Source organism: Primulina tabacum, chromosome 3 (assembly GCF_025594145.1).
Source record: "Primulina tabacum isolate GXHZ01 chromosome 3, ASM2559414v2, whole genome shotgun sequence".
Taxonomy (NCBI): domain Eukaryota; kingdom Viridiplantae; phylum Streptophyta; class Magnoliopsida; order Lamiales; family Gesneriaceae; genus Primulina; species Primulina tabacum.
This window is the reverse complement of record NC_134552.1, coordinates 37,492,007-37,515,028: the sequence shown is the minus strand read 5'-3', so window position 1 is coordinate 37,515,028 and position 23,022 is coordinate 37,492,007. Positions and strand designations below refer to the sequence as shown.

General features: G+C 31.1%; 1 protein-coding gene and 2 pseudogenes across 1 annotated transcript in view; 1 reads left to right on the top strand and 2 right to left on the bottom strand.

Annotated features, from left to right (window-relative positions):
• The window catches only part of LOC142538692 (uncharacterized), a 42,193-nt gene extending 26,820 nt beyond the window's left edge, over positions 1-15,373 (bottom strand). The window contains exons 1-5 of the mRNA XM_075643993.1: positions 14,971-15,373; positions 14,672-14,797; positions 14,430-14,548; positions 13,724-13,983; positions 13,109-13,162 (exon numbers count right to left, since the gene is read on the bottom strand). Of these exons, the coding sequence (XP_075500108.1) occupies positions 13,109-13,162; positions 13,724-13,983; positions 14,430-14,548; positions 14,672-14,797; positions 14,971-15,373 (962 nt within the window). The remainder of the gene's footprint in view (positions 1-13,108; positions 13,163-13,723; positions 13,984-14,429; positions 14,549-14,671; positions 14,798-14,970) is intronic.
• On the top strand, positions 2,634-7,883 carry LOC142538245 (uncharacterized; annotated as a pseudogene).
• A 25-nt stretch (positions 15,374-15,398) lies between the features above and the next one.
• LOC142538691 (uncharacterized) lies at positions 15,399-18,761 on the bottom strand (annotated as a pseudogene).
• Between the last annotated feature and the right edge of the window lie 4,261 nt (positions 18,762-23,022).

Genomic DNA, 23,022 nt, shown 5'->3' with positions numbered 1-23,022 from the left:
GGAACCTGGAATCGAACCAATCACCTGAAACCACAAAACTCAGAAAAACGTGAAGCTTGTCATGAAAGGGCCGAAATTCTGCATGTGTGTTCCAAAAATATTTTGACATGTATCTCGGTTTTTGCTTGCTAAAACATGATCATGTACTGAAAAATAAATGATAATATGACTTGATTGAGGTTTGAAAGAAATCTAGACATGCCTGGTTTCGTTTCGAAAGAAAACGAAAAGAAGAGACGAGACGGCGCGGAGGAGACGGAGTGGCTTGCTTCTCTACCTTTCTTGGCTCTCGATTTTTCTCCCTTTCTCCCTAGCTGCTATCCACGTTTTTTCTACTGAAAAGGGGTCTTATTTTCGGTGGAAGTGGAGGGGGGAGTGATGGTTATGAAGGTGGGGAGAAGGGTGCACAAAAATAGGATCATATCAAGACCAAGTCCACTCCCCTTTTGAATTTGAATTTTGAATTGATATCAAATGAGTTGGTGGATGCTTCTAGGAGGTGGTGGCCGAAATTTAGCTTGATTCTAGACTAGGATATGTCCATTTATTTAATTAAATTGTGCTCCCAAAAATCCTAGAATTATCCTACTAATTACATGCAAAGAATTGGTCAAAGTTGGTGAGTTGGAAAATGAATCTTCTAGCACTAAGGGTGGCCGAAAAATGCATGATAAAATAAAGGGAAATGTTGATTATCTAGTAAACTAATAATCCTTGAAAGCCTTACTAATCCTTTAAATAATTTAGTGAGCTAACCCCTTAATTTAATAACTTAAATGAGTTCATTTCTTAATCACCTCAAATAATTAAATTAAATCTTCAAACCTTCCTTTCTAACTTAAATGAACTTAGTTACTAGCTAAATTAACTTCTGGAAATATTTCTCAAATCTTAAATTCTATCTCAAAACTCCAACTCCGGTCCGGCCTCACTGAAAATACTGAAATGCTAAAAATCAAACTGCTGAACTGAAATAATAAATAATTAACTTCAAACAAATGCATTTAAAATAATCATGCAATGAAGTCAATTAAATTTAAAAAATCTAGAATTATGCATGGCTTATACGTCTACTGACTTACGGGTTCTACAAATAAAGTTACCAAAGAAGTGTCAGTTTTACCATGCTCTAGCATTTTGACCATATCTCTCAAATTACATGGTTAAATGGTTAAAAAAATACCACAATTCAAACAACTCAATTATCTACATGTTTTGTTTTATATTGAAAAGAAAATTCGGATGAGAAGATTTTCAAAAGTGATGTGTATTAAAATATAATTTCTTGGAACACCAATAAAGAATTTTGTATGAAAAATTAATACTTCGTTTGTGGTAGTCTCCCCAAATTTGGCTATAAATAGGGGTACATTGTAATGTATTGAGATATCCCTTATTTTATGAACAAACCTTTGAATTCATAATATTTTTCTCTTTGTTTTTATTTTATTTATTCATTTAAATATAATTAGCATGTTAATTTCATTATTCAAAGTTTTACACTTTGAATAATGAGAAGCTAACTTTCAAATTTTGAGATGAAAATGAGAAACTCTTGGCACAATAATAAGGTTATTAAAAGGTAATAATCTATATTTTATATTATTTAATCATTATTTATTGTTTATATTATATTTATTTCTTTAAGCATTATTATACCTTACTTATATGTGGGAGTTTTGATTTATTGTTGCTATATGTAACACTAAATTCTTGGAACCATTTAAATGTTAGTTTGGTAATACCAACCATTTAAAATGGATGCCTTTATTTATTATATATGAATATATCATAATATTAATTTCTTGGTACCATTTAAATGTTTTTTTTTTTACCAAACATTTAAAGTGGGAACTTTGATTTAGTGTTTACAAATATATATATACAGGACAATAAATACTTGACAGCATTTATAACTTTTGATATATATACTTATATGATAATAATATATAACATAATATAAATATGATTATTTAATATATATTGGAACCATTTTATTAAGTGGATTTCAATAATGTTCATTAATGTTAACTTTATTAAATTACCAAGAGTGGATCCTTTAATCTCAACTATTTAAATTAAAATTTCAACAATTAAAAATTACCAATTAAAGACTCAAACAATTAAACAAAAAAAAAAAAAAACAAAAAGACATTGTATTGGACTTGTAATTTCCTTAGCTTCCTTGTGGATACGATATTCGGACTCACCGAATTATACTACTTGTGGACAACCTGCTGTTGGGAGTACAACAATCATAGTTTTTGTTTTGTTTTTGTTTAATTGTTTGAGTCTTTAATTGGTAATTTTTAATTGTTGAAATTTTAATTTAAATAGTTGAGATTAAAGGATCCACTCTTGCTAATTTAATAAAGTTAACATTAATGAACATTATTGAAATCCACTTAATAAAATGGTTCCAATATATATTCCCGACAGTTTTTGGCGCCGTTTCCGGGGAAGTATAATTTAATTTCAAGTCTGTTTAATTTTGTTTATAGTTTATTTTTCTTTATTTGAATTTTTATTGCTTTTGTGTGTTTTTATTCTTTTTCTTTTGCATTTGAATGAGCATTTGGTCACGTACACTTAATGGTCGACTCATTCGAAATAACCCTTTATTTTTACGAAACATGGCAGAAGAACCCATCCAGGAAAATGAAGATGAAATTCAATCTCAACATGATCATGATAAACGTAGAACACTTAGAGATCACATGAATCCTACACGTACTAATGCACCTTCATGTCTAGTTTTTCCCCTGATGCATCTCATTTCAATTTTAAGCCTGGTATTATCCAACTTTTACCCAACTTTCATGGCTTAGATTCTGAAAATCCTTACATGCATTTACGAGAGTTTGAAGAAGTGTGCAACACATATAATGATCTAAATTGTAGCATGGACATCATTCGGCTTAAGCTTTTTCCTTTTTTCTTTAAAAGATAAAGCTAAAACTTGGCTACAAAATATTATATCAGGATCCATTCGAACTTGGGTTGAATTGCAACAACAATTTTTGAAAAAGTTTTTTCCATCTCATATAACAAATTCTTTCAAAAGGCAAATAATCACTTTCACTCAAAAACAAGGAGAAACTTTTTATCAGTGTTGGGATAGATACAAAGAATTGCTTAATATTTGTCCACATCATGGTTTTGAAATTTGGATAGTCGTTTCTCAATTTTATGAAGGATTAACACCTAAAGATAGGCAAATGGTTGAATTTATGTGTAATGGAACATTTGAAGATAAAGATCCAAATGAGGCAATTGAGTATCTCGATTCATTAACTGAAAATGCTCGAAATTGGGACACTATAGGTACAATCAAACCATCAAACAAGATTCAATCTCCCACATCTGGTGGAGGTATGTGCACCCTCAGAGATGAACATGATCTCCAAGCTATATTTATCTCTTTGGCAAAAAAAGTTGAGGCATTTGAATTGAAAAAGAATGGTCAATTAAAATCTGTTTAAGAAATTGCGTGTCACATGTGTGATACAAGTGATCATTCTACAAAAGATTGTCCCACTTTGCCCTCTTTTAAAGAATGTCTCCATGAACAAGTCAATGTTTTGAACAATTTCAAAAGGCCAAATTTTGAACCATTTTCTCAAAATTACAATCTAGGTTGGCGAAATCACACAAATTTTAGTTGGAGGAATGATAATGCTGCACAATTTCCACAACCACATTTTCATAATCAACAAAATTTTCAAAATTATGCACCTTATGTTCCTCCTCCTAAAAGGAACTTGGAAGATATATTGAATTCTTTCATTGCAAAGCAAGAGTCTATCAATACTCAAACTGCTCAAACCATGACAGATTTGAAAGATACTCTTGCTAAATTTACATCTGCACTTAATGTTCATGAAAAAGGTAAATTTCCTTCACAACCATAGCCTCCCAAGGATCATCATTCACAAACTGGAACTTCTGGAGTTCAACCAATGGATCAGGTAAAATCTATTATTACCCTTCGCAGTGGTAAGGTTGTGGAAACATCCATTCTTGAACCTTGTGAAGATGATGAATCAACTCCAAAGGGTAAGGAAGTGGAACTCATAACTTGCGAAGAGGAGGATCAACAGACAACGTCACCACCATTCCCTCATACATTGAAAAATAAAAAAAAAATCAAATTTGAATTCTGATATATATGTTATTTTTAAACAAGTAAAAGTTAATATTCCTTTATTAAATGCAATAAAGCAGGTGCCATAATATGTCAAATTTTTGAAAGACTTGTGCACTGTGAAAAGAAAATTGAATGTGAAAAAGAAAGCATTTTTTATCCGAACAAGTAAGTGCAATCATTCAAAATAATAATACTTTGAAATACAAAGACCCTGGTTGTCCTACTATTTCATGTATTATTGGAGAATGAAAGATTAAAAAAGCCTTGCTTGATCTTGGGGCTAGTGTGAATTTACTTCCATATTCAGTTTATCAAGAACTCAATCTAGGCGAGTTAAAACCTACTTCGGTAACACTTTTACTTGCCGATAGATCTGTTAAAGTGCGAAGAGGTATGGTAGAAGACGTGTTGGTCCAAGTTGATAACTTTGTATATCCAATCGATTTCATTGTTTAAGATACACAACCTATCGAAGCTTGTAATGCAATTCCTGTAATTTTGGGTCGTCCTTTTTTAGCAACTTCTAATGCTCTTATAAATTGCAGGAATGGAATAATGAAGTTGTCATTTGGTAACATGACCTTGGAGCTTAATGTTTTTAATCTTTGTAAGCAACCACATGACAAAGGAGATGAAAGTGAAGATGAAAATCTTATTGAAACTCTTGTGAAAGAAAACATTCAACAAGGGAGTACTCGTGACCAATAAGATATTTTTTCAATTGAAACTGTTAAAGAAAATATTGAAATTGATCTTGATGATTTTATCAGGTATCATTCGTTATCAGGATCAGAGAAAGAATTTGAGGCAAAATATGAGAACAAAGAAGAACCACCCATATTGGAGTTAAAACCGTTGCCAGAAGAATTGAAGTATGCATTTCTTGGAGAAGATGAAACATATCCGGTGGTAATTTCTTCCAAATTAGCAATTGATCAAGAAGGTAAATTAGTTGATATACTTAAAAGACATAAAAATGCAATTGGTTGGACACTAAAAGATCTCAAGGGCATTAATCCACTAATTTGCACTCACAAAATTCTCTTAGAAGAAAATGCAAAAACATAATCAACAACCACAAAGGAGATTAAATCCACACATGAAAGATGTTGTGAAAACTGAAGTTCTCAAAATACTTGATGTTGGGATTATCTATCCTATTTTTGATAGTAAGTGGGTAAGCCTAACACAAGTAGTTCCAAAAAAATCTGGCATCACAGTGATAAAAAAATGAAAAAGGTGAATTGTTTACAAGTGGAGTCCCATCTAGTTGGCGGTTGTGTATTGATTATAGAAAATTAAATAACGCCACTAGAAAAGATCATTTTCCATTACCATTTTTGGATGAAATTTTAGAAAGAGTAGCAGGTCATCCCTACTACTGTTTTTTTGATGGATATTCAGGTTATTATCAAATTCCCATTGCACTAAAAGATCAAGATAAAACTACATTCACATGTTCTTTTGGAACATTTGCATTGAGAAGGATGCCCTTTGGATTATGCAATTCTCCAGCAACATTTCAAAGATGTATGCTAAGAATTTTTAGCGACATGATTGAAAATTGTTTGGAGATTTTCATGGATGATTTAACTGTTTTTGAGAATACATTTGATAATTGTCTTGAAAATTTGTAAAAAGTTTTAAAAAAAATGCGAGGAAAAACGTCTTATTTTAAATTGAGAAAAATATCATTACATGATTACTTCTGGGATTGTTTTGTGACATGTCGTGTCATCTAATGGAATTGAATTTGATAAAGCCAAAGTTGATGTCATTGCCAATTTACCCCCTTCAAAAACCATTAAAGAAATTCGCTCATTTTTGGGACATGCTAGATTTTATAGGAGGTTTATAAAGGACTTTAGTTCAATCTCTAAAAACCCATTTGTAACCTCTTAACAAAAGACATTATATTTGAGTGGACTCAAGAATGTCAAAATGCTTTTGATATAATCGTTCGACATTTAACATCAGCTCCTACCATGCAACCTCCTGATTGGTCTTTACAATTTGAAATCATGTGCGACGCGAGTGATTATGCAGTCGGTGCAGTACTTGGTCAAAGAAGAAACGGTAAGCCTTACGTGATATATTATGCAAGTAGAACTTTAAACAATGCTCAAATGAATTACTCCACAACTTAAAAAGAACTACTTGCTGTAATATTTGCATTAGTTAAATTTCTTTATTATTTGATTGGATCAACGACTATTGTGTTTACTGATCATTCTGCTATTACATATTTGTTGACCAAAAAGGATGCAAAGCCACGACTGATACGATGGATTTTGTTGCTCCAAGAATTTGACATTGTGATCAAAGATAAAAAAAAAGAACCGAGAATGTCGTAGCCGATCATTTATCGAGACTAGTAACAGGATCATCTTGTGAAATGACACCAATTAACTATAATTTTCCTGATGAACATCTATTTTCAGTTATTACTACATTTTGGTTTGCTAACATAGTAAATTTTCTTGTGACAGGAAAAATGCCACCGCAATGGAGTTCCCAAGATAAAAGAAAATTTTTGAATGAGGTAAAAAACTTTTATTGGGATGATCCGTATCTGTTCAAGTATTGTCCAGATCAAATTTTTCGACATTGCATACCCGACAATGAGGTAAGTAGTGTCATTAAATTTTGTCATTCAGAAGCATGCGGAGGACATTTTTATTCAAAGAAAACAGCTGAAAAAATCTTGCAGTGTGGATTTTATTGGCCCACTTTGTTTAAAAATACACCCCCAAAATCTGCAAGATCTGTGAAAATTGTCAAAAATTGGGTGCGATTTCAAAAAAAACATGATGCCTTTGAATCCTATCATTGAAATTGAAATCTTTGACTGTTGGGGAATTGATTTTATGGGACCTTTTTCACCGTCGTGTTGATATTTGTATATTTTAGTTACAGTTGATTATGTTTCCAAATGGATAGAGACAATTCCATGTCGAACAAATGATCATAAAATCGTCATCAAATTTTTGAAAGAAAATATTTTTAGTAGATTTGGAATTCCTCGAGCCAGGATAAGTGATGGGAGAACTCACTTTGTTAATAAACCATTTGCTTCATTAATGAAAAAATATGGTATTACTCACAAAGTAACTAATCTTTATCATCCTCAAACAAATGGACAAGTTGAATTAGCTAATAAGGAGATAAAGCAAATTTTGGAAAAAACTGTTAACTCAAATAGAAAAGATTGGTCTCTGCGACTTAATGATGCACTTTGGGCATATCGAACAGCTTTTAAAACATCATTGAATATGTCTCCCTATAGGTTGGTTTACGGAAAACATTGTCATTTGCCTGTGGAATTGGAACATAAAGCTTATTGGGTGATCAAAACTTTTAATTCAAGCATGGATGATTGCAACAAATTGCGCAAATTGCAACTTAATGAACTTGATGAACTCAGAAATGATGCGTATGAGAATTCAAGGATTTATAAAGCAAAAATCAAATCATTTCATGATATAACAATTCTTAGAAAATCTTTTGAGATTGGTAAAAAAGTTTTGCTTTATAATTCTCGACTTCACATATTTCCAGGAAAATTACGATCAAGATGGACATGCCCATATGTTGTAAAGCATGTGTATCCTTATGGAGCTGTGCAGCTCAAGTGGTTAACTGGATTGTAGCCAATATACCTATATGCCAGGAGGTTGAGGGGTCGAATCCTGGGAAGGCACAAACTCCACTTTCTTGGCATGGAGAAGTCCGATGAGTAAGTGCAAGCTGGTCTGAGTCCAGGAACTGTGATTGCAGGGTCTGAGGACAGGGCCAGGGCCTTGAAATAAAAAGCGTAATGCCCGAATTTTGAAAAAAATAAATTGTGGCAGTAGTTGTGATGGTTTATGACTTCACGTTATGAATGGTAATGAATGTTATAGAATGGAATAGATAATGGATGGGTAGAATCAAATGTTGAATTTGAGCTAAATAGGTAATGAAAGTGCAGAAACGGTATGAAAAATGTGGCAGTAGTTGTTGTTTTTAGCATAATGTTTTGTATATTGATCCAATTGATGTGATGCCACTTTCAATAGAAATATAAGACATAAGGCTATAACTCTTTTATTTTGAGTTTTGGTCAAATCATTAGGGCAGACGAGACAAAAGTGGCCCGAAGTGTGTCGTGTGTATCGTCGTTCCTACACTGACACATGTTTGGAGATTGAGCATAACTTTTTAATCAGACCTCCAAATGACATGAGGCTAATTGGAGATGCAAGCCAAGACATAGAGCTACAACTTTCTTGTTGACCACTTTCGTACATTTGGAAGTTAAAAATGCGTTTTTGGCAGAATATGGCGCGCCCCTGCGCCAGATCCCGCGCGATGGCGCGCACGGTACTAAAACTTTGGGTGTTGGGCAGTATGGTGCGTGCCCCTGCGCCAAAACACGCGCCATGGCGCCCAGCACTTGTACAAAAAACGTGTTTTGAGGTTTGGATGGTATATATTAGATTGGGGAATGATTTTTGTATCATTTCTTCTCATCCTCATTTCTCTCCATCGGTTAGAAGTTAGGGTTCTTCCATTTTTCTTCTTTCCCTCCTATCATCTCTTGATTTATTCCTTCAATCCAAATTTGTATCTTCATCTACGCTAATAGAAAGATCAAGGTAAGTTATTACTTTGTCTTGTTCTTGGATTCCTTTAGTTGTAAGTTTGTATTGGTAAGTTTTCAACTTACGGGGGATTGAAAGCTTAATAAAATGATATTAATGGATTCTATTGTGGTTTGATCTTGTAGAATCATCACCAAGTGCCAAGACTAGTCTATCTCTATTTGGTTGTAAGTAGATTCTTCCTTAGAATGCATCTCATGAGCTATATATATGATAAATGAAGATTCAATTTATTTTAGCTCCTTTAAATCATTGATTATGTATATTGTATGTATTGATATTTTGAAAAGAAATGGAATTGAAGACAACGGCAAAGTAAAAGAGCTAACTCTTTAGCACGCATGCCACGTGTTTGATAATATGATTCAATGAATGTTTTTATGGAATATTACGGTTAAGAAATGATACGGATTCATTCTTTACACAATTGTTGGGATTCGAGTTTTCTTGAATATCTAATTTGCGGATCTTGATTTGAAGTAGTATTGTATTAATTATGAATTTTGAACAGATACTACTTTGTTTTGATAGATGATCAAAGTTATTGAGTTATAGTAGAATTCAGAGGTTCAAGACTTCTCAACCATATATTTTGATCTCTTGTTGATAATATTTTAAATGTATGTTACGGTCGGTAACATACGAGGTAAAAGTATCATTTTTATTTTAAATTGAAAATTCGATGGCTTGATGAATTACTTGTAATTTGTTGATGATTGATCTTTTGAGATTAGCTTATTATGATATTGACTTGATGAGACTGAAATGCATCATTGCATTGCATATTGAGCCACTTTTCTATTCAGATTTGATATGGCGGAGGTCACCTTGACTTATTGATTTTTTGGACGTATGGGGCTATAGTTGAGTTGGCATAGCGTATGCGGAGTTTGCTGCTATTGCCTGAACACTCTCTATAGGCGCATCATAGCCCTAGGATTGTAGAACACAGCAAACCACCCCGAGCGGATGAGTTGGTGGATGTTGCTGGGGGATTCTCTTTCCTTGGGTACCCTATGACCAGATGATTCACTTGATCTTGAGATTTATTGACAGCCCATAGCTTCTGATCATACATTGCATTATATTGCATCTTTATAAGTTTATATGAACTATTTGAAAATTTAATTCTCATATGTTATTGATTGTATCATACTGGGTTTATACTCACCGGCACGTCGGCTACCTCTTGTTTTCATGTGCTTGACGGTAGGTGAGGCGAGGCTTGGGATGCCAGAGTCCAGCTCCAGGCGAGGAGATACGAGTTAGAGTGGGATTCTCAGGTCTTGGGAGCTATTTGATGATATTTGGATTAATTTGGCCATTAGTTTATTTTGGCATGTTGAAACATATATTTCAAATATTTGAGACATTTAAATTATTTTGAAGATGTTTATGTGGATTTGTGAACCACACATTATGTATTTGACTCAATCATTTGGTCTGTTATATTTATAATCATTAATATTAGATGTCGGACCCGGAGCCCCACATAACATGTTTGAAAGGTTTAAATTAGAAAATGTATTAATCTATCTAAGAATTTTTAAATTTTTATTTGAAAAAAAATCAATTCTAATATTCCGATCATTATAAAAATATGATTTATGAAATCTTTTTGAATGATAAACCACTGTGATAAAATCAGTTATTAAAGTATATGTCCCAAGATATACCTGATAAGAGTGCCTAAAATTTTTAAACTGACACATATTTTGTGAGTGAGTGGAGAGGATTGAGAAAACAGCATGCGAGCCTTTATTGATCATCAGAAAGGCTATCATTGTTTAAATTTTAAGTTCTTATTTTGAAAAAAAAAATTATATTTCCTGAAAAAAAAGAGAAAAAAAAGAAAGATGTTGAAGATCTTTGTAATTTTTAAGTTATATGCTACGACCCATTTATCTCTTATAAAAATTAAAAAAAAAGAGAGAAATTTATTGTACAAATTAAATAAATATGTGATAAAGAAGCATAAACTTAGTCTGATTCCATGAGTTCAAAAAAAAAGATCAGGAAAAATATATATAATAAGAGCAACTAGATTTTGAATCAATTGATTTCCTATCTTTTGATTAGTTTGGCTCGTTTGTATGTCTGCATTCTATAAACCATTTTCCTGAGCATTTATCTGTATTCCAACTCCATGAGAGAAATAGTTCCCATAAATTGAAACATTTATTAACCTGTGAGGATATGGAGTTGAGACTCTTACTAGCAATTTCTGAAGGCCATGTACATTTAACTACCTGAAAATAAGCTTTGAATTTATCAGTTCAGATTATTTCATAAATTATAATTATATTGATCTTGATATAACTTTAAAAGTTTTCAAATCTAATTTAAACACTTGGATAGCTCTGATTACATTTCTATTTAAATTAATCAATATGTTTTGTGTTGCTATTAACGCTTAAATTGCTATGGACTAGCAATAAGCTGGTTAGAGAGTGTGATAAAGATAAAAAATTGTATATTAATTAAATGTTTTATATTATAAATATATAGTTTTTGTTTTATTAAATGTTTAAAACAAGAGATAAATGTTTTACAATAAATTATATAAAATATAAGTTGTTGTGTAATTATAAGTTTTTACTATTTTTACTCGTTCGATAAATCAAGAATAACCTTGGCGTTGCAAATGGGATTAAGATGATTTTTGGACTTGTAGAAAATTGATATTAATATCTACAATATTGGTGGCAAGCATGAGATAAAAATCTTCTCACAAGTGGGATCAAATTAAGCAACAAATAAAGTTACCAAAGAAGTGGCAGTTTTACCATGCTCTAACATTTTGACCATATCTCTTAAATTACTTGGTCAAATGGTTAAAAAAATACCACAATTCAAACAACTCAATTATCTACATGTTTTGTTTTATGTGGAGACGAAAATTCGGATGAGAAGATTTTCAAAAGTGATGTGTATTAAAATATAATTTCTTGGAACACCAATGAAGACTTTTATGTAAAATAATTTTTTATTTGTGGTTGTCTCCCCAAATTTGGCTATAAATAGGGGTGCATTGTAATGTATTGAGATATCCCTCATTTTATGAACAAATCTTCGAGTTCATAATATTTCTCTCTTTGTTTTTCTTTTATTTCTTCATTTAAATATAATTAGCATGTTAATTTCATTATTCAAAGTTTTACACTTTGAATAATGAGAAGCTAACTTCCCAAATTTGAGATGAAAACGTGAAACTCCTGGCACGATAATAAGGTTATTAAAAGGTAATAATCTATATTTTGTATTATTTAATCATTATTTATTGTTTATGTTATATTTATTTCTTTCAGCATTGTTATACCCTACTTATATGTGGGAGTTTTGATTTATTGTTGCTATATGTTACACTAAATTCTTGGAACCATTTAAATGTTAGTTTGGTAATATCAACCATTTAAAGTGGATGCCTTGATTTATTATATACGAATATATCATAATATTAATTTCTTGGTACCATTTAAATGTTTGTTTGGTTTTACCAACCATTTAAAGTTAATGCCTTGATTTATTATATATGAATATATCATAATATTAATTTTTTGGTACAATTGAAATGTTAGTTTGGTTTTACCAACCATTTAAAGTGGGAACCTTGATTTAGTGTTTATATATCTATATATATAGCACAATAAATACTTGACAACATTTATAAGTTTTGGTATATATATTTATAAGATAATAATGTATAACATAACATAAATATGATTATTTAATATATATTGGAACAATTTTATTAAGTGGATTTCAATAATGTTCATTAATGTTAACTTTATTAAATTATCAAGAGTAGATCCTTTAATCAGAACTACTTAAATTAAAATTTAAAAAATTAAAAATTACCTATTAAAGATTCAAACAATTAAACAAAAACAAAACAAAAAACATTGTAGTGGACTTGTAATTACCTTAGCTTCCTTGTGGATATGATATTCGGACTCACCGAATTATACTACTTGTGGACAACTTGCTCTTGGGAGTGCAACAATCAAAGTCGCTACAACTTAAACAAGTAAAGATCATCCCAATAAATTTTTTAATTTCTATCAAGAATTTATCTTATCCTGTGAATTCCAATGAGAAGGCATTTTATTTGTCACAAGAAAATTTACATTGTTAGCAATCCATGGCATAATAGTAGCATAAAACAACTGATCATATGGAAAATTTTCATTTATTGGTATTTCATTATGAGATGATTCAGTTATTATTCTAGATAAATGATCGGCTACAACATTTTCTTTTCCTTTTTTTATCTTTAATTAAAATATCAAATTCTTGTAACAATAAAATCCATCGTATTAATCTTGGCTTAGCATCTTGTTTATTTGATAAATATTTTACGGCAGAATTATCAGTGTAAACAATAGTAGTAGAACCAATTAAGTAAGATCGAAACTTATCTAATGCAAATACTACTTAAAGTAATTCTTTTTCAGTAGTCGAATAATTTATTTGGGCACTATTTAAGGCTCTACTAGCATAATAAATTGCATAATGTTTTCCTTCTTTCCTTTGTCCTACAACAGCTCCTATAGCATAATCACTTGCATCACACATTAATTCAAATGGTAAAGACCAATCTGGAGGTTGTAAAGATGTAACTAAAATATTAATAATTTTTTTAAAAGCATTTTCACATTTTTGAGCTTATTCAAATTGTGTATCTTTTGTTAAAAGATTTGAAATGGGTTTAGATATTATACTGAAATTTTTTATAAACCTTCTATAAAATCCTGCATGACTCAAGAATGATCGAACTTCTTTGACCGTTTTTGGTGATGTTAAATTAGCAATAACATCAACTTTGGCTTTATCAACTTCAATTCTTTTTCAGATATTGTGTCCTAAAACAATATCAGATTTAACCATATAATGACATTTTTCCCAATTTAAAACAAGATTTTTTTCTTCACATCATTTTAATACTCCTTCTAGGTTTTTAAGACAATTTTCAAATGAGTTTCCAAAAACAGTTATATCATCCATAAAAAATTCTACAAATTCTTCAATCATATCACTAAAAATACTTAACATGCATATTTGAAAAGTAGCCGGAGCATTACATAAACCAAATGGCATTCTTTTAAACGCAAAAAATCCAAAAGAGCAAGTGAAAGTAGTTTTTTCTTGATCTTCTAATGATATAGGTATTTGATAATACCCCAAATACCCATCAAGAAAAAAATAATAAGAATTACCTGCTACTTTTTCTAGAATTTGATCTAAAAATGGTAGTGGGAAATAATCTTTCTAGTTGCATCATTTAATTTTCTATAATCAATAAACATACGCCAACTAGATGGAATCCTTGCTTGTAATAACTCTCCCTTTTCATTTTTTATAACAGTGTTGCCTGACTTTTTAGGTACTACTTGTGTTGAACTTACCCATTTACTATATGAGATTGAATAGATAATTCCAGCATCTAATAGTTTTAATACTTCATTCTTAACAACTTCCTTTATATGTGGATTTAACCATCTTTGTGGTTGTTGATATCTTTTAGCATTTTCTTCCAAGTGAATTTTATGTGTGCAAATTAAAGGATTTATACCTTTTATATCTTTCAAAGTCCATCCAATTGCATTTTTATATTTTTTAAGTAAGTTAATTAAATCTTCTTCTTGATTTGATAAAAGAGTGGAAGAAATTACAACAGGAAATGTTTTATTTTCACCAAGAAATACATATTTCAATTCTAATGGTAAAACTTTTAATTCAAGTTTTGTGTTATCATCTTCTTTAAAATTATTTTCAGACTCAAAACTTTCAATTGAAAAAACTTCAGACTGTTGATTTTCTTCTTGTATATTTTCTTCCACAATTGTTTCTATTTCATTATCATATTCATTTTCATTTATACTTGGTTGTTTACATAAATTGAACACATTAAGTTCTAGAGTCATATTTCGAAAAGACAATTTCATTATTCCATTTCTACAATTAATTAAAGCATTTGAAGTTACTAGAAATGGTCGTCCCAATATTACTGGAATTTCATTATGTAATTCTAATGGTTGTGTATCCAAAACAATAAAATCTACAGAATATATGATTTTATCAACTTTAACCAACACATCTTCTACAAAACCTCTAGGTATTTTGATTGATCTATCCGCCAGTAAGAGAGTAACAGAAGTGGGTTTTAATTCTCCTAAATTAAGTTTTCATAAACTGAATAAGGAAGTAAATTAACACTTGCTCCCAAATCTAACAAAGCTTTTTTAATTTTATTTTCTCCAATAATACATGTAATTGTTGGACAACCAGGATCTTTATATTTTAAACTAGAATTGTTTTGAAGAATAGAACTTACTTGTTCGGCCAAGAATGCTTTCTTCTTCACATGTAATTTTCTCTTCACAGTACATAAGTCTTTTAAAATGTTTGCATAGGAAGGTACTTGTTTAATAGCATCTAATAATAGAATATTTATCTTTACTTGTTTAAAAACTTCATAGATATCCGAATCAGTTTTTTGTTTTTTATGATTTGTTAATGCATGAGGAAATGGTGGAGGTTTATTTGACTCATTTACTATTTCAGTTGATTTATCATTTACCATATTATTCTTAGAATTTAAGGTCTCATCATTCTCAAAAATATCAGGATTATCATCCTTAATCTTTGAATTTAAATGATCCTTGTTTTCATTACTATATAGATCATTAACTATTTTACCACTTCTAAGGGTAATAACAGATTTTATTTGATCAATTTTTTCATTTTTTAATTCTTGATTTTGATTTTTAGGATTAGGTTGAGGTTGAGAAGGAAATTTTTCTTTTTCATGAATATTAAGTGCAGATGCAAATTTTGCAAGAGTTTCTTTCAAATCACTCATAGATTAACTGTTTTGAATATTGATAGACTCTTGCTTTTGGATAAATGCATGAATTACATCTTCAAAGTTTTTTCTTGGAGGTGTAACATAAGGAATATAACCTTGATGACTTTGGTTATTTTGAAAATATTTTTGTGAGGGTTTTGAATTATTATCATTCCTCCAACTAAAATTAGGATGATTTTTCCATCCAGGATTATATGATGGTGAAAAAGGATCTAGTATTGGTTTTTTATAATTGTTAACATAATTTGCTTGTTCATGGAGACATTCTTAAAATGAAGGTAATGTTGGACAATCTTTTGTAGCATGATCATTTGTATCACATATATGACAAACAATTTTTTGAATACTTTTTAATTGACCACTCTTTTTCATTTCTAATGACTCAATTTTTCTTGCTAAAGATGCAAGTTTAGCTTGAATATCTATATCATCTTTAAGATTATAGATATCACCTCCATTTGTTGAATTATTGATTTTTGTTGTTTGTGGTTCTATTGTGCCTATATTATCCCAATTTTGAGCATTTTCTGCTAATGAATCCAAATACTCCATAGCTTCATTTGGGTTTTTATCTTCAAAAGTTCCATTACCCATGAATTCTATCATTTGCCTATCTTTAGGTATAAGACCTTCATAATAGTGAGAAACTATTCTCCATGTTTCAAAACCATGATGTGGGCATGTATTAAGTAATTCTTTATATTTATCCCAACATTGATAAAATGTTTCTCCTTGTTTTTGAGAAAAAGTTGTAATTTGTCTTTTAAAAGAGTTTGTTCTATGCGAAGGGAAAAACTTTTTAAGAAATTGTTGTTGCATTTCTTCTCATGACCTTATTGAACTCGATCTCAAATTTTGTAGCCATGTTTTAGCTTTATCTTTTAAAGAAAAAGGGAAAAGCTTTAATCGAACTATATCCATGCTAAAATTTTGATCATTATAAGTGTTACAAACTTTCTCAAATTCTCTTAGATGTAAATATGGATTTTTAGAAGCTAAGCCATGAAAATTTGGTAAAAGTTGAATAATTTGAGGTTTAAAATTGAAATTATGTGCATCAGGAGGAAAAACTAAATAAGATGGGGCACTAGTTCTAATAGGATTCATATGGTGCCTAAGTGTTCTTAATTGATCATGTTCTTGATTATTATTATTATTATTCTTATTATTATTATCATTATCTTGATTATTTGAATTATCATCTATGTTTAAATTATTTTCAGATACTCGAATAAGTTTACCACTTTTTTTTCGACTCCAAATACTCGTACAAGTAAAAATAACATAATACTTATAAATAAAATATAAATAACAAATATAAACTTAATTTATACCTCCCCGGAAATGGCGCCAAAAACTTGCTACTTCTTAAATTATAATTCACCCAAGTGTAGGTTGTCTGCAAGTAATATATTTCGTGAGTACGAGATCGATCCACAGAGAGGTTATTTTTAATTTAAATTTATTAATTTATAAATTACCAAATTCAAGAATAAAGTTTACAAATTATAAATTTTGTCAAGGCTCAAGGATTTATTCTTGTTTTATGTAATATTGTTTAACTAAAAGTAAAACAAAGGAAACCACCATAAATAAGGGTTCCAAGAAAATTAATATTAAACACACATATAATATAATATAGTTCCCACTATAGAAAATACCGAATTAACCGATATTTTATATATGGTACCAATGATTATATATATAACTATATAAATATATAATTGCATGAAGTAAATGTTAAATTAAATCATTATATTTCATTTAGAACAACCGGCAGAGCCACGCTATTGCCTAAATGAAATATATGAATTAATAAGTTAGTTGCGATAAAGTAAATGTTAGTTGCAGTAAAGTAAAATTTAGATGCGAAAAATAAAAGTTAGTTGCGAGAAAGTAAATGCTAGATTGTTAGATGTTAGTATTAAATCATAATATTGCATTTAGAACAACCGGCAGAGACACGCTATCGTCTAAATAAAATATATGATATAATTATATAAATATATATATACATATATTTATATAATATAACGATAATAATAATTGATGAAATATTTATTGTATCAAAATTAAACAACAAATCAAGATAACCACTTTAATGGTATCAAAAATTTGGTGTAAATTGATAACAACAAATAATTGATTATTATACCTACAATAAAAAGATATTAGCTAAATGAAAATAAATAAAGAAAAAATATACAAAATATAAACAATCTTACTTCACCAAAAATTCATCCTCTTTACCTTGACATAATAGATTTAGCTTTTCATGAACTTACTTTTGATCAACACTCATTTTTGGGAAAATGAAAAATATATTGGAATTTAGAACTTTTATAGAAACACACTATATTTTACAATGGAATAGAATGATTCTTAAGCTAGCACAAGGCCTCTATTTATAGGCCAAATGAGAGAAAGGGTCAAAAATTTTATTAATGCCATGTAGTTGTAATAGTAGTTTTTGTCTCCTCCAACTTCAATTCCGTGGCTCTTCTTTCAATGCTATGTTCCATGACTTTAATCACCGAATTTGACTCTGCTCAAAACAGCAAACATGTGGGGAATTGTCTGGAAATGATTTTGGCCTTTTGGTTCACCTCATTTGGTTAAATATTGAAATAGTTATGATTTTTTTACTATATACTGGTCATAGTGAAAGTAAATCTGTCATTCTTTTGATATTTGCACAATTTGATCATCTTCATGAACTTTTTAAGCAATCCAGTCTTCTGCAAAGTTGTAGATAATTTCTCAAGGATTCCAAACATGTTTGAATCACCTCCATTTGAATTTTGTAGCTTGAGTTATCATTATTTTAGCAACACGTAAATAATTGAAAATAAAATATATTTAGTAAGGCAATTAAATATAAACAAACAATACTAAAATCACATAACATTATAATTTTAATGAAACTTAAAATTTAAAATATAGGTTTTAACATATAATGAATTATTAATTTTAAGTTTCATCAACTATACTGCTGCTGTTGCTAAAACCTTTCGAGCCGAGCAGTCTCCGAAGGACATTGACTGGGAGATGCAGCGCAAGAGTAACCGTGCGCAGAAATCAAGTCAACAGAACAAGAAGCCATTTACGAGACCATCGAATCAGTCAGGGCAGCAGAAACCGCAAGGACAGCCACATAAAGAAGTCATCCCGAAGACTGATCAGAAGCCGTACTGCAAGGAATGCAATCACTATCACTTTGTCAAGTGAATGTGGGGCAGCTACAAGTGCTTTAGGTGCGGAGGAATGGGGCACAAGGCTGCTGATTGCCCAGAGCGTAAGAAGCCCATGACTGGAAAGGCTTATGTGATGCATGCTGAGCAAGCAGAGCCAGAAACTACGCTTATTATTGGTACTCTGACTATTTAAGCGTTTTATATTGGTTGAGATAATAAGCATGAATGTTAGAATTCAATTGAGGTATGTTGGACTTGATAATTAGAATTGCATGTTTCAAATTCTAAGGCTTAAGGAAATAAATTTTTAAAATATTAGCTATGGGATCAAATTGTAAAAGATTGAAATTATAAGGGACTAATCTGTATTTTTCAAAAATTTAGAATGAAATTTCGCATGATTCGAAAATTTTTTGGACTTAATTGCATTAATTCGAAAATTTAAAGGGTTAAAAGGCAAAAACATGGGCTGAATTTGAAGAATTCTAGAACATTTGGACTAAACTGCAATTATCGAATAATTTAAGGAGCTATTTTGCAATTTACGAAATCCAAGGGGTTAACTTGCTCATATGGGAAACTAGAAGTGTGATATGAATCTGACCGGGCATGACGTGCAAATGGTTGGAAGAAGAATTAAGAAGCATTGTTGTCTCAGAATATCAAGCTTAATGATGATGAATCAAGCATATTCAAGCCAAGTGGTGGAGTTCAACAAAGAATATAATGAAGTAGTCCAGAGCAACCAAGCATGTGAGTGCAAAATGGGCCGAGAGGACAGACATGCGCGATATATGACGCGCATATGCGCGAGAGGGCGCGCATATGTGCCAAACGGGGCGCGCATATGCGCGACACTGGCAGAGACTTGCCCGCATATGCGCGAGTTGGGGAGCGCATATGCGCGCGGCGCAGATTTTTTCCTAGGTTAGGGTTTTATTATTTTGGCAAGTAGATTTTGATATCTTTGAGATTTGTAAATATATACTCGAAAATTGGTCATTGTAACATTAGATTATTTTGATTTTAATCATATTGGTGAGTTTTTCTCTTAATTTCAAAGCTTGGCTTTGTATACACCTTTGTGTGTTTCTAAAATAAAACTTATCAAAGTTTAACACTTTGTGGCATTTGTCGATTGTTCTTCACTCGGATTGTCAAAGACGAGTTCTTTGAACTTTCGCTTGAATTTCAATTGTTTATCATTCGTTAATATTTCTTGCTAAATTCTTCGTGATTTAGAGGTGAATATTGCACACTTACTTGTTCAAAAAGATAGGGACAACACAACCGTTTCTTTGTTTAATCGAATCGAGGGTGTGACTCCGTTTTTGAGCGCGTTTGCTTTTTGTGGTTTGAAGGATCGCATCATTTGGTATCAGAGCTTTAGGTTCCCTTTGATTCAAGTAAGTTTATCCTTTTATTATCAGATCTGTGTTTATCTTTCGTTTGTTATCAGATCTGTTTTATCTTTTGTTCTTCATCATTCGTGAATCTTGTGATTCTCGAAATTATTTGATTTTTTTTCTTTTTTCAAGTGCACAAAGAATCATTGTGCAAGAGGAGGAGGAGGAAAAAAAACAAAAAATAAAAAAACAAAAAAACAAAAAAAAAATGAGTACAAAAATTTCGAAATTTTGCCATAAATTGGTTTTGGTATTTTGTTCTATTCTCTTGTGGGAGCCATATTCAAGTGTCTCTCACAATTTAAAAAAAAATAAATTTTGCTATTATTAAGCATTGAATCTTCTTCTTATCTCTATTGTGAGTCATATTCAGGTGACCCTCACAATCAAAAAAAAAAATACATATATATATTTCAAATTTCTCGTTTTACGTCGTCCGTGTAAGTCAGTTTGCAAGTGTCGTGAAGTTTTAAGTTGTGAGTTTGATGCACACAAGCTACAAAGCCTGAAAGTGTACCCCACGAGAGAACTCTCAAAATCGAGTGACATAGTTGAGGGTGAGTGTTTATTTCTTGGAGTGGCGTGCGAGGTTTTGTAGTGAGGACAAAAAAAAGAGAGTCGAGTGAATTTCTAATTGGAGTGACCAGTGAGGATTCGTGGTTAGGAAACTTTATATTTTATTGTTTTATACTAACTTTTTTTTCCAGGTATAATGATTGACGAACGTCAATTTCAAACAATGTTAGGAGAGTTGGATAGAATAAACATCTAAAAAAAATTATAAGAGTTGTGAAAAAGAAGAAACACATGATAGGCAATATGATGAGGATAGGCGACATGGAAGTTTTGGAGGGAATAGATCGATGTACTTGCATCGTGATGACGATAGGGGATGTGAGGAGAGTAGTGGGTATAGCAACCGGGAAGAGAAAATAGTTGCTAGTCCAATGGAGCAGTCGGGACGTGAAGCTAGCAAATATGAATATCAAGGTACATTTAAAAACTCAATTTCTCGTACTTGTGATATTATATGTTGTTGGGGTTTTGAGGTCGGGCATGATATCAGTCAATGTCCACGTGATGAGGTGACCATAATAAAATCGCCAGTTGAGCTTAATTCTCAAATGGAGGTTGAGAATGTGGGTGAACTTGAACATGTGGTAATTGTTGTAGTTGAACCTAAATCTGAAGATGAGGGTGTAGTTGAATCTGAATCTCAAGTTTAGATCATAGCTGAACTTGGATCTAAAGTTGAGGCTAGATTTGAGATGATGGTATTCCGCTAGTTGGTAAGTTGAATATTGTTAAATTGTGTACAGTGGAAGCTGAATCATTAGGTGGTGAAGAGGTTTCTAATTTTTCTATTAAGGAGGAGGAGAGTAGGCAAGGAGCAATTATTGTACATCAATTTCTTGAGGAACAAAATGTCTCATTGGTTCAATTGAATCCAAATATTCTTGAGGATCAATTGAAATTTATGCATGAATTGAGTGAAAAGAAATATGAAAGGGCCGAAAGAAAGAGTGAACAAAAGAATGAGATGGCCATAAAAAGAAATAAAGATGAGATGAGAGAAAAAGAAAAAGAGTCCAACGAAAAGAAAAAGAAAAATAAACTAAAGGCCCAAAAGAGTGAGGTAGAGAGTAATTTGTTATTGCATAAACCATTTCATGTACCTATGTACAAGTTGGTTTATTCTCATTGTGATGATATAGCCGGTTCAATCCCGAGCATTATTATTTCTCATTTGCAGGATTATGATGAAGTCGTGATGAAGAGGCGAGCAAGTGTTGATGGTGTGATGATACAATGGGATGATCAACATGATGTTGGAAGTAACCAAGGTGAGGTAAGGTTAGTTGCCAACGCAACAACCATGAGGTATGACTTCCGTCCTTATCTTAATTATTTGATGTATCGTTTTCAAGAGTTAGGAGAACGGGTTGAAAATGTGATATTTAGGAGGTATGATTGTGATTTAACCTTGTTGCCTAAGTGTCATAGATTTGAGAATGATGACATATTGAATAGATCAAATTTAAATAATAGTCATTGTGATTTTTCAAGAGTTGTCAAATAGATGAGTTTTTGTCATGACAATGAATTGTATGCATTATGTTCAAATCTTTGTGATGAGTTAAATGTTTACATGGGTAGTACGTCTAGTGTGTCCTATTTCCGTGATTTATATTTGATTGGTGATGGTTGTGAAGATTACATGGATAGTACATTTAGTGTGTTCTATTTGCATGATTTATGTTGGTTTGATGATGGTTTTGAGAGGTGCAAGGATGAACATGATATTTTCCTTGTTCATGATGAATACATGTCTAGAAAGAATGAATTTTTCATCATATGCCCATTGCATGAGTTGTTGTTTGATATTGAGGCACATGACATGTGTTTAATTGGCAGCCATGAAGTAACTAGAGCCATAGATATGATGCATGAATTTTTACTATGGTCGCATATGAGAAGGCATATTGAGTGGATGTGGGGACCCGGACGCTAATTCATTCCTTAATCGTCTTTAGGAATAATTCAAACAATTATAATAAACATGGTCTAAATATTTTTTTTTAAAATACAAAGCGGAAACGTAATGTAATTCAATTCAAATTACATATTAAATATAAACATACAAATCTTGTATTTTCTACAAGAATTCAACTAGGTTCAACTATATATCAGTGCTGAATCCTAAGTTGCTTCGAAACCCGGATCTCCACACTATCTAGTCCAGCCTCTTTCTCTTCTTGACCCT